This window comes from Cavia porcellus, unplaced genomic scaffold (genome assembly GCF_034190915.1).
Source record: "Cavia porcellus strain 051 isolate PalLab524CR breed Dunkin Hartley unplaced genomic scaffold, mCavPor4.1 scaffold_2, whole genome shotgun sequence".
NCBI classification, from domain to species: domain Eukaryota; kingdom Metazoa; phylum Chordata; class Mammalia; order Rodentia; family Caviidae; genus Cavia; species Cavia porcellus.
This window is the reverse complement of record NW_026947485.1, coordinates 12,145,423-12,158,674: the sequence shown is the minus strand read 5'-3', so window position 1 is coordinate 12,158,674 and position 13,252 is coordinate 12,145,423. Positions and strand designations below refer to the sequence as shown.

The 13,252-nt window shown below is 36.3% G+C and overlaps 1 protein-coding gene across 1 annotated transcript in view; it reads left to right on the top strand.

Moving 5' to 3' along the window:
* Cog5 (component of oligomeric golgi complex 5) overlaps positions 1-13,252 on the top strand; it is a 288,720-nt gene that overhangs the window by 166,767 nt on the left and 108,701 nt on the right. Inside the window, exon 8 of the mRNA XM_013152408.3 lies at positions 9,220-9,385. Within this exon, the coding sequence (XP_013007862.3) occupies positions 9,220-9,385 (166 nt within the window). The remainder of the gene's footprint in view (positions 1-9,219; positions 9,386-13,252) is intronic.

Below are 13,252 nucleotides of genomic sequence, written 5' to 3'. Positions count from 1 at the left end.
GGTTGCAAATTCCCCCAGTTCCTCTTTATCCCAGAAGCACCTTGTTTTTCCATCAATTTCCAGGGACAGTTGTGCAGGATATCTCAATCTTGGCTGGAGATTATTATCTTTCAAAGCTTGAATTATTTCCCCCCACGCTCTTCGTGATTTGATGGTTTGTGCAGAGAAATTGCTGTAATTCTGATGGGTGTTCCCTTGTAAGTGGTCTGTTTCTTGTCTCTTACAGCTTTTAATATTCTGTTCTTGTATTGAATTTCTGGAATTTTTATTATTATATGCCTGGGTGTTGCTCTGTTTGGGTTGTAGGTAGCTGGGGTCCTGTATGCCTCATACATCTGAGTATCTTTACCTTTTGCTAAATTAGGAAAATTCTCCTGGATTATTTCTGTGAGTAGCTTTTGTAGTTCACTTGTTTGTGTCCCTACTTCTTCTTTTATGTTCTTAATCCTTAAGTTATGGATCCTCTTATCATCTTCTTGTCTTTGTATTATTGCTGTTTGTTTCTTTGTTATTTTTAAGAAGTTTTTCATTTCATTCTCCCATATTACAAGTCTGCCCTCCAGTTCAGATAGTCTGTCCTTAGTTTCTTTCAAGCTGTTATGCCAGTCTTCTATAGACTTCTTAGTATCTTGGTAGTCCCTTTGAACCTGCTTCACGTATTCTATGCTTTCTCTGTTTTCTCCATCAAACAATTCTCCCCTTTTTTTCTGTTCTTCCATTCCACCACCTGTTTTTTCTTGGGTGGTACTTAGCATTTCTCTAACTATTCTGCCTACTTCTAGCTTCAGGTCGTTGATAACTTCATTCCTGAATTGGTCTATGAGGCTCTCTATATGGTGCCTTATGTATATTGGTGTGGTGTCTGCTATTGCCTGTTTCTCAGAATTGGGGGCCGAGGAGCCTTTCTTGTTGCTGCCTCTTCCCATGCTGCCTCTTCTTGTCTGTTCCTTATATATGCAAGCTTATATAAGAGGCCCAGCTTCTCTCCCAGTCAGCCACAGCCTGATCGAATTGCGCCAGTTAGGTGTTCCCGTTCACCGCTGCGCACCAGGGAGTTGCGGACCAGGCAGCCTACGCGTCTCCCCTCCCGGCCACCGTCAGGCTCTGGGATCCGGGTTGGGACAGCCTACCAGGTCCTCCGGCAGCGTCACGCAGGCCAGGCACTTTTTACCAATCCCGCCCGAGAGGGGGATGTGTGGCTGGAGTCCCTACCGCGCCCTGCTCCCGCAGGATTGCTTGGGCCCAGAAAGTCCTCCGCTGGAGTCAAACTGTGGTAGAATGTCAGCTTCTCTCACTCACCTCACCACAAGTCAGTGCACGCCTCCCTGCCGTTCGCAGATTGCCGTTCTCAGAGCTTCTGCGCGTCTCTCTCCTTGCCGAGCCAGTGTAGAGGCAGCCAGCCGCCGCGCGGCGGGAAACCCAAATCGCGGCTTACAATGGCGCGGAGTCCAGCCTCCACACCGAGGCTTTTCTGTTCCTGTTTTAGCACCAGGAGTGCATTCCAAGTTGGTTTCTCTCAGCCCAGTTTGTTCCTGAGTCAGCAGAGCATATCTCCTCCTGCTTATGTCTCCTTAATCTGCACCATTCCTGGCTTCTGAGCCGAGTCTTTCAGAGAGCCTCCGGTAGTTGTTGTTATCTGTCCGCCATGTTCTCCCGGAAGTCCAATCCCTTTCTTTTAGAAATGAATGAACTGAAAGCCTGAAGCTTATTAATAAGGGCTCAGCAAGAGCCAGTGGTCCAAACAAGTACTTGTCTCTGAGACAAGAATGGTAGGGAAGAGATAGCAGTGCTTGATATCTCTAGGAGGTGTTCTTCATTTGAATCTGGGCTACACAGAATTATTACTATTTTCCTAGTATTGCAATTCCAGCTCTGACTAGGTTATTCTGCCATCCTAATTCTTCTTCTTCTCCCTCTCCCCCTCTCCCTCTCTTTCTTTTTCTCGGTACTAGAGATCAAACTCACCAGCTTGCGCTTGTCAGGCAGGCACTGCCAACCCATTTCTAAACTTCCAGTGATTTTGTTATTTACCTCCCTTGTTATTTCTGGATTTCAATATCTCTGTATTTTCATTCTTGCTTCATCTTTACTGCCCAAACTAGTTTCCTGTCGTTATACATTTCAGAACTGTTTACATTTCCAACAAAGACCATCCCATTGGCACCTTAGCCTCACCCATCTCTAAGTAAGTGATTCATTGACAGCAGCCTTGCAGCCTCCATCTGTCCTGTCTCCCACCTGCTCACCCAGATCCAGAAGACCTCTCTGACTTTGCTTTTTCTTTTTCTATTCTTTCAGTCCCTCGACTGATAGTCTTAACTTCAAATTACAATAGACATTGTCCTCCTCCTTGTCTTTGTAGTCAGTCAGCATCACTTCTTTTCAATGTTTCAAAATCTCTTCCATATGTCTTTTTCTTTATTGTCTTCTATTAGTTGGCTTCACATTACTAAAACAAAGGATCCAACACAGGCTATTTATGAAGCAGAAGTTTATTTTGGTTCATGCTTCTAGAGGTTTAAGTCCAAATTCGGAAGACCCATTGGTGAGGGTGGGCGTCACCTGGCAGGGCTACATGTCACAAGGACTGCCCACTTCTGCCATGAATTAGAGTTAGGAAGATCAGGCTTGAGCAGGCCCCTTGGGAGACACACCTCCAGTGATCTTAGCACCTCTCATGATGCCCCACTTTTTAAATGTCCATAAGATCTCCCAGTACTGCTACCCTAGGGCCAAACCCTTACATGCCCTTTTGAAGGACCTTTATCCAAACCATAACAATTCTCATTTTAACTCACTATGAAAGCTGCTTTTTTTCTTCTTAGCTCTTCATTAGAAAGCTGATTTTCTTTTTTTTTTAAACAGCTTAGACTATAGTATTTGGACTATCAGTCATTTTCTATTACCAGTCTTGCAAAAATAAAAATTTCACAGAATGCTGTTTAAGGCTATTGATGAATAGGCTCTTTCGTTTCAAAATCATTTTTTGTTATCATTGTTTTCATGTACACAATACGCAGTTGGGTCAACTTGATGGTCTTTATACATGGTATGGAGTAGTCAGTTTTTTTAAATCAAAAGGTAATCATTTCCACATAAATCATTTTCTTCTTTCAAAATCTGGCAAAGACATCTAATCTAGTGGTTTCCAAATGTTGGTTTTCAGGTAGCTGCTGGGTTTAACTATACCAGAATTGTCTGAATAACTGAAGAATACAAATAACTAGGCCTAAGTCTAGTCTAGCTGAATCAAAAAATTTGAAATTGAAATTTTGGTGGTTTATCTTTCTTAAAAACATTGTTGGCCAGCTTTGGGAATTATTTCTTTCATCTGTCTTCATCTTTTTTGGTTCTTGTTTTTATTTTTTAAGACAGGGTCTTGCTATCTAGTGTAGGCTAACCTCAAACTCACAGTGATTCTCCTGCCTCAGCCTCCTGAGCGCTGAGATTACTGGTGTGTGCCACCATGCCCAGTTGTCTTTATCATTTTAAAGTTTATGAAATTGATACACACAGGAACAAGCTGACTCAGGGCTACACAAATAGTATTGATTGTATAATTTATTCAGTGGAGTGATAAGAAAATTTTCTTAGGAATTGAAACAATGGCTATTCTTAGAAGTCTCTCAGTTTTTAGAATATTAGTAAATGATATGAAAACTAATATTTTCTCTTAGTCTAATGCCGAGGACCAAGTATTGTAAGGGATAGTCTTTTCAACATCTTTGCCAAGAGTACAAAAAACAAACCCAAACAGCAGCTTGCTTGCCTGCTCGTGGCTAAATTGTGTCCAGTTCCTTTCCATGACAGTCACGGTAACTAATGTATTGAACATCCCTTCCTGTCTTCTAGTTGTAATCAGTTATATGAAGTGAGGATCTGTCTGAAAAGAAAAAAGATTATTTAATTTAATGCACAAATTAAGTCTTAAGTAGGTTAATTTGTCATTTGTTTTGTCTGCTGAGTTCTGGAGCTTGGATTCTGGTTTAGGCCTGCCAGTATAGCCTATGAGGTAGGTGTAACAACAGCTGATAAGAAAATCAGCAAGGCCTAAGAGTAGTTAATTAATAAGCCTCATAGATTAAGTTGGTAAATACCCCAAAAGACTGATGAGGGACAGAAAACAAAAGAAGATGCAAGATTTAAAAGGTGCCCTAGTAAGAGATTGAGCAAAAATTAAAGCTAGGAAGAGGACATCAGGGGAACTATACCCATCAATTTGAAAATTTATATGAATTTAGACGACAGATTTCTAGGAAAACAACCTACAAAAATAACGCTAAGGAAATTAGAAAGTCCGGGTAGTTTTACTTCTTTTATCAAAACCAAATCTGTCTCTCTAAGAAAACTTTGAAGGGCAAATAGTTTCATGGATGAATTCTTCCATACTGGTAAGGAATAGGCAAACCAATGTTTCAGTATCAACCCTGTCTAGAAGTTGTGAAGAGGGAGCATACTTATCAGCTGATTTTGTGAGGCTCGGATAACCTTGATATCAAAATGAGGACATTATAAGGAAGGAAAATTACTAGCTAGCTCTCCTCAAAAACTGATGCAAAAAAGGCTCAATGTTAGCAAATATAAGCCAGAGAGATTTAAAATGATAATTCTAATGACCAAGATGGCTTTACTCCAGAATGCAATGAAAGGGGAAGAAATTATCTTCAGTAAAAAGGGAAAGAAATCATCATCTCATGAGGTACAGAAATGTATTTAATAAAATTAAATAACAGTCTGTGATTTTTATCTTTATTTTATTTATTTTTTTGTCTTTTTCCTTTTTATCGGTACCAGGGATCGAACTCACGACTGCCTGCTTGCAAGGCAGGCAATTATGCCGCTGAGCTAAATCTTTACCCAGCCTCCCAGTCTGTGATTTTTAAAAAAAACTATTAGTATATGTTTACAGTACCTGAAGATTATCTTCACTGTAGGAAGGTGGTCTGTGTACGTAACACACCTTCATGCTTTTTGTATCCCCTTTCTCTTTCATCCCTCCAGCCTCCCTTCATCTCTTGTTTTATTTCCCATTTACAAAAGCTGTTATCTCCCTGTTTCCTATTTGCTACCTTTTATTTTGGTCTTTAATTTATATTTTGAGTTTCTCAGATAATTCCTGCTTCAGCCTACCAAGTGCTGAGACTACAAGTGTGTGCTACCATACCTGGTTCAGATAAAAGACATTTTAAGTTCTTACAGTATCAAAAAATACCAAATAGGTAGGAATAGCTAAAGTGCAAAATATACTGTATTAGACCCCTTCACAGAAAACTATCAAAGATTATTAAGAGAAAAGCCTCAGTAAATGAAGAGATGCCATATTCATGAATTGGAGATCTTAGTATTATATCTATTCTCATTTTACTTACAGATTTAACGGAATTTCAAACAAAATCCAAGAAACTTTTGTTAAAAATGAAAGTTGTTAAGAAAGTTCTGAAATTTGTATGAAAATATCATGAACTAAAAACACCTGATATCAACTTGAAGTACAGTACTAGAGGCCTGACTCTCAAAACCTAGTTAAAGCTACAGTAATTTTGATTGGTGAATTTGGTCCTTGAAATTCTTACGCATATGTGGATATTTGATTATTGCAAAGGTGGCTCTTGAGAATGAGAGGATGGGGAAAGCTTTGCATTTGCTTGCTTTTTTTTTTTTTTTTTTTTGGTACTGGGATCAAACTCAAAACCCTACACTTGCCAGGCAGGTGCTTATGCTGCTGAGCTAAATTCCCAGTTCCTGCTTGCTTGCTTTTTCTAGTAAAGTATGCTAGGTCAGTGGTTATTCATAGAGAAAAATGCTAATATTGACTCCTATCTCAAAAGTGAAAGTGTGAAAGGTAAACCAGTAGAATTTCTGGAGTTTAGCTTCATGAATAAACATCTTTGTGAGTGTGCACCCTTTTTAAACAGGATCTCAAAAGTGCTAACCATAGAGAATAAGGTTATGAAGAGGAATTACATTCAAATTAGGAATTTTCTTCTTAAAAGATTTCGTTAAGAGTGGGAAACATATTTGCAATACATATAATCATCAAAGTGATTATGTTCAGATTATATAAACATTCAATACAAACATAAATGACAAAAACAGCCAGTTAGAAACATGGGCAAAAATAATGAATATACATTTTTACAAAAGAAGATATTCAAATGGTTATTAATATGCAAGGAGTGGTAACTTGCCTAGTCATCATAGAAATGCAAATTAAGTGACAGTGTTCACTCAGAAGAATATCTTAAAGAGACTGACTATTTTAATTTTTGGCAACTTTACTGAATGTCCACAGTTCGCATGTTCCTAGTGTGTATGCAGTGGCTTTGGGAAATTGTCACTACTTACAAATACCAAACATACAAATATCTTAAAATTCAGTAATTCTACTCTTACTTAGCAAAATTGCGTGTATGTTTGCCCAATTCTGTGTACAAGAATGTTTATGGCAGCATAAATTAAAAGACCTAAGAGTATAAAAACCTCATAGTCTTATCAGTGGAGTGAGTAAACTAAGGTAAATTTCTATAGTGAACTCCTGCACATCAACAAAATGAGTCAGCTGCTTCTACCTGCAACACCAACGAATGATTTCTCAAATAAGATGTTGAGCAAAATAACTCATGTTTTCCTATAATTCCATTTGCTCTAAGTTCACAAGCAGGCAAAAAACTATGGTGGTTTCAGAAGTTGTGAAAGTGATAATATTTGGAAACAGAGCTTGGAGAGAGCCACACAAGATTCAGAGGTGTCTGCAGTATTTGGTTCTAGTTGGTAGTTATCTAGGTGGGTTCACTTTGATATAATTCATAAAGTTGTGTTTACCTAATTGCCACATTCCTCTGCATACAACTTTAAGAATTTCATTTCAAATAATTACTCTAGCTTCTATGCCATTAACAGACATGTTAGCTTCTCTGTTAACAACTGATACAACTATACTAAGCTGTGAATATGAATAACTGACATGAATTGAAAACGTGGCCATATTAATCGGAGAGCTTATTATCTGTATAATTAAAATATAAATTATAACTGTTGTATAATATGTATTTTTCAGTTAATGTACACAAAAATATTATTGATAGATAACTTTGAAACTATTTGTGGAGAAACTGATTTTCACACATCTTTTCAGGGTAATAGATATAACTTTAAATTGTGTGTTTGTATTTTAGTTTCATGAGGTAAAATTGTTCCTCAATGTTCTTCCAGTAATGATTTCTTGGATTATGCATACTGGTGCATATTGATGTAGGAAATTTCCTTATATCTACTCTATTTTAATTCTTGATCTCTACTAAAATGTTAAAAAAAAAATAATGAACAGACATGTACCTAACCTTCTCTTGGGAGAAGAGTAAAAGCTCAAAATAACAACAGTAGAAACAAATGTCATTCCCTGGTTTTGGTTAATAATTTTACGTGTGTGACTTACTTTCTCTTGTTTCTTTTGTTGGCATTCTAATACAGAATTGACAGTATACACTAGAATTAAATTCAGTATAATCAAATTAAACATTTTAGTAGAACATATTTTACTTTGAAATAACATTTATTTAATAAAAATAAGTTTCAAATGAACATTGCCCTTTATCAACTCTGTTTCCTTCTCTTTGCTTAGATGGCTTTTTAAATGTTTTTCTTAGTACATGCTTGAGTATATAACGATTGTGCTCATCAGGGGCAGTTGGTACATGTACATATCACGTCTTAATTCTTTCATCTCTTTCCTTTCTCTCTCTTTGTTACTTGGTCTCCTTCTCATTTGTGAAAGTTTTTTTTTTCCTGCTTCCTAATAGCTTTTATTTTGTTTTTAATGTATTTTTATTTTGAGCAGACTGTTTTTGCTTCTGTGTGTTTGTGTAGCTGCATTGTATAGTATAATTTGAAAATAAGGCCAATACATTTTAGAAGTAACCTTTTTTCTTACTTATAAACTTAGTCTATAAAACGTTAAATAATTCAACTTTTTAACTACTTATCTCTAGTAACAGACACTGGCTCATAAATGAAAGAAGAATTTCAGCTATTGGGCCTAGATAAGTTTCTAGCTGGTAATTTAGTCTACTTAGCAGCAAAAGCAGCAGTGTTATACCACTGTAATCAAAGTCTGCTCATCGGTGGCTTGCTTTCCTTCTCCCTTCATCTCATAACTCTTTTCACTTCATTGTGTTACAGACACCATCGTGGTGTGGCTATTTCACTAGTGCACAAAGCACATTTTTCTCTCAGTTTTTGGCACCTAAGTCTGTGTCTCCACATGTCTTTTTTTAGATTTCCTCCCTCAGAATATTCAAGTCTCTTTAAATATCACTTCAAATAGCTGGGTGCGATAGCGCACACCTATAATCCCAGCACTCAGGAGGCTGAGGCAGGAGGAGTGTTCCAAGTTCAAGACCGACCTGGCTACAAAATGAGCTCAAGGCCAGCCTGAACTGCATAAGGAGACCCTGTCTCAAAAAGACAAAATAAATACATAAATAAATAAATAAAACTATCACTTCAGAGATGGATTTTCTTCTGTCTTTAAAGAAATCTTGGGGCTGGGGATTTAGCTCAGCGGCATAAACACCTGCCTTGCAAGCAGGCGGTCATGAGTTCGATCCCCGGTACCAATTAAAAAAAAATCTTTATTATTCTCTATATAACTTTTTAAAAATTGTACTCATCACCACCTAATATCCTATTATATTTGTTTTATGTATTTCATATTAATTATAAGTTCCAGAAGGGCATGGATTTAGTTTGTTTCACCACTGTGTTTCCAGCAGTCACAGCTATGACAGGTAACAGTAGACATAAATATTTGTAGTTGGAATGAGTGATTAGATGAGAGTAGTTTCAAGCTTTTATGTGTCAGTGTTGTTAACTGCAAAATACATTTATGTGTCTTCTAACACAGGACTTCTCTTCCAGAATGGCTTCCTTTGTGGGAAGTGATGGCAAATTTTTAAAATCTTTACTGTTATACAACAGACTTCAAACTTTGCTTTAATCTCTAAAGAAGAAGAGAAATAAAATGAGTGGGATAATAGAATATTTAATTTTTGTCCTATGAAATAAATAATGACTGAAAGTATATTTGTTTCAAATTGTTTTATTCTTGTCTTTAATGATTTAAAAATGTAATAATTGCTCAGTACCACTTAAATTGTAGATTTCTAGTGATTCGTTTGTTTCTTGTTTATCTGTTTCTATCCCATCTCACCACTGTTTAAGAATCCAACTCAAGTTGGAACAGCTCTTCAGGTTTTCCATAATCTTGGAACTTTGAAGGATACTATTACCAGTGTCGTGGATGGATATTGTGCTACTTTAGAAGAAAATATCAACAACACATTGGATATCAAAGTATTGACTCAGCCTTCTCACTCAGCTGTGCGAGGTATGCTTGTGATTTACCTTCACCAACTTCATATATTATTCATAATCGAGAAGTCATTGGAATAGTATGTAAAAACTTATTATTTCCAAGCAATGTAATGACTCATTTTTAAAGGAGATTTTGAGAAAAAAAATGAGAGAAGAAATTATGTTTCAGAATTTATTCACAATATTTATAAGTTTTTTGTCTAATCAGTGAACTGAACTGGCCAGTTAGCATATTCACAACTTTTAGATAAAGATTTATAGGCTGTGGTATCATTTACTTGAAACAAATGCAAAAAAAAAAAAAAAAAGAAATAAATAGAACAGATTTTTCTTTCTGAAGCTTTTATCCTCGTGTGTACTTTTTATTGAGGAAGAAAACATTTTTAAAAGAATGCTATCTCCACTTTAGCTTTCTGGAGTTTTCCTTATAATTCTTGCACTCAGCAGCAGTAACAGCCAAACATATGCTGATAAAAGCTTTGGGAAGATTACAATGATAGCAAAATCTGAAGACACTTGCTAACACAGAGTGAACACAAGGTATAAAAGGGCAGCACCGGCAGAGATAGCAGCCCGCGGCCCTTTTCCTGCACTTGCTGATGGTACTCACGTAATAATAATAATAGTGAAAGAGAAAGGAAGAAGGGCGTACATTGTGTGTGCATGTTACTCACTGCGATCCCGCGCCTCCATCTCTCCCTTTATAGTTTTTGTTTTCTCCAGTCATGTAGAGAAACTATATTTTCTGTTAGCAGAGACCACTCTATTTTTGCATTAAGTTCCACCACACCAGGGAATCATTTCACAAATGCTTTCTCTTTACCTTCTGAATTTTCCTTTTCTGCATCTCTTTTTCTATCTCACTGTTATCCTGTTATGTCTGCTACTTAATAATGAAGTCTAACTTATTCTATATTTTTCTTCAGATTTACTACCCACTTCATTTTGTTAGCCTGCAGAAAACTTTTCCCAATTTCTGTCTGCACTTAATATTTTCAATTTTTCTCTTCCCAACCCTACCCCCCTTTAAATTGAAGGCCCTCTACTTATCTTGGGATTATCCTGAAGAATAAACAAAATAACTCACATAGAATAATTTCAGTTTCTGATACATGGCTAATACTACAAAAAAACTTGCAGCCATTTGTTACTTTCATATTTGCTATATCAACATGATCCTAAGTAACACTGACTATATATAATTCATATATATTCACTACCTAAAAAGAGATAAAAGAATCTTAGGTCCCAAAGAAATATTTTTAAAGGCTAACCCCCTGGCCTTTGAGTAGGTCTGTATTAAGACTGTTATTCTGGAAGGAGATCTTTGAAAATAAATTGCCAAAGATGATTTAATGCTCAACTTTTCCTAGCAATTATTTTCAGAAAGTTTGATTTAATGTTTAAATTTCCAGGAACAGTATAATCCGATTCCTTTTGTCAAAAATGAGGGTGGGGGAAGGAAAGCAGTTATTCACATGCTGTCAATCTTAATGTAGGCCTCTTTTGTTAGAAGAATAAAGAGTAGTACAGCTCCCTTATTATCATCTGTAGAAGAATGGATATCATGATTTAAGTGTAGAAACTTTGGGGATAAATGCTTCAGTATTTTTAAAGCATAATCACTGATATTTTTATTTTGTAAATGTTACATAGCAGTGTATTAATTTCCTCATCTTGGCAATAGTGAAGTTATACAGGCAAATATTCATTCGTATGGAAATACACATTACAGTATTGAAGGATGATGGGGCATTGTGTCAATGACTTAGTTGTAAATGGTTTTGAGAAAACATTTTTAAAGCAACAACTTTTTTACAAATTTAAGAGTGTTTCAAAGTTTTAAAAAATATTCAGCAGTATAGTTTTAAGGAAAATAATGTTACTTTGTATAAAGAGCTTATGATTTGGAAATGAGGTAACTCAGTTGACAAAAATGGACACAGAACATAAATATGCAGTTTATAAGGGGAACCTAGCCAGTAAACACTTGAAGCATGTTTAGACTATTTTTAGAGGCTGAAATAGTTACTAAGGAAATACAAATTAAACAATATGCTGTTTCTTAATTGTCTGGAAAAATTTAAGGGAACTAAGTGTTGAATGAGAGCAGAAACTCTTCTACTCTTATAGCAGAATATTTTTTTTTTTTTTTTTTGGTACTGGGGATCGAACTCATGATCTTGCGCTCGCTGGGCCGGCACTTATGCCGCTGAGCTAAAACCCTAGCTCTGGTTGTTGATTTCTTGAGACAAGGTCTTGCTATGTAGTACAGCCTGGCCTTGAACTTACTATGTAGCCCAGACTGGTCTTGAACTCACAGTGATCCTCCTGCCTCAACTTTCCAAGTCCTAGGAGTACGAGGTTGTATCACCATGCCTGGCTCTAATTTCTTTTATGAGAATATGCCTTAGAAAAACTCTAATATGTATGCATCTAAGAAATTTTATTATATTATACTGTGGCATATAATAGTAAAGGTTAAAGTAACTTTTGCTTTAATGGAAATATAGATAAATTAGTTTTTTTAATGGCTCAATAGTAATTAAATCAATAAATAGTAAATGGTACCAAAATACATACAATCTGATACCATATTTAAAACATAAAACATGAAAAAGTATACAATACTATATTGTTTTGTATATGTACATGCTTATGTAAAGTATAAGTATATGGAATAGTCACCAAATTTAAGACTTTTTCTGAAGAGTTAGCAAAGGGAGCAGGACCAGCAAAGGGGACAGCCACGGAACTTCACTCTGTGTAGGTCTGAAGCTTGATGACTAGTATTTGCACTGTGACTTGGTGTGATTTTCCATATGCATAAAGTATTAGTTTTGTGTCAGTGATGCTTTTTACATTGTCTCCCGTTGTTCGGCGATTCGGTGTTTCGCTAGCCATGTTACCTCTCCACTTTTACATTCATCTCTCCTTTGCCTGGATTTTATAATAATTGATTTTTTGAAAATATTTCTTGAGAACTGTGTTTTCTGAGTACTTACATAGTCAATATTTTCTGTTGCCTTTATGTTTAAATAATTTTAGTAGATACAGATTCTTACTTGTACTTACTTCCTTTAGTATTTTGTGACTTTGTAAACTAATAAATATTTTTCTTCCTTAAGTGAATTTGAAAATGACTGAGATACAGAAGTAGGAGACAAAAAGATGATAGTTAATGTATTAGTTTTATTATTGATTTAAAAACAAAACCTTGAATTGAAAGGCATGACTTAGATTTGCAGTCAAAGGATTTCCTAATGTATCACCTCAAAATGAAGCTTTGCTCGCGAGTGTCAGCCTTCCCTGCTCTCCTTAGCTCTGACAGAGTGCAAGTCAGAATGCACCTTTGAGACACAGAGACAGAGGATGGGAGAGACGGGCAGTTAGGCTCAGCTTCTCACCCGCGGTTGTGCTTTAAGTCAGTTGTGAGTGAGTAAGACAGGAAGAGAAGGTGAGGATGTTGTGTTAACTGAAGTCCCCCACTTGACCGCTGAAGCCTGAGAAATGGGTAGGTCCTTTCAAATAGTAGACATGAGAGAATTCTAAGGCAAATCCATTTCTGACACGCATACTTTTTTTGTGAATGTACAGTTCTGTGTTTGGTTTTGGTTTTTCGGAGACAGGGTCTTGCTGTGTAGTCGAGGCTGGCCTTGAACTCACTGTGTACCCCGGCTGGCTTGTTCTCCCATTATTCCTCTTGGCTCAGCCTCTCAAGTGCTAAGATTACAGATATAGACCACCACACCCAGCATACAATTTTTTTTAATCATTGAAGATTAGTAACTTTTGGGAATATGTATTATGGTTGAATGTTCTGTACTAATTATTATTTTCTGAGAGCATATATTCCCTTTTATAGAGAAGTTTTATTTCA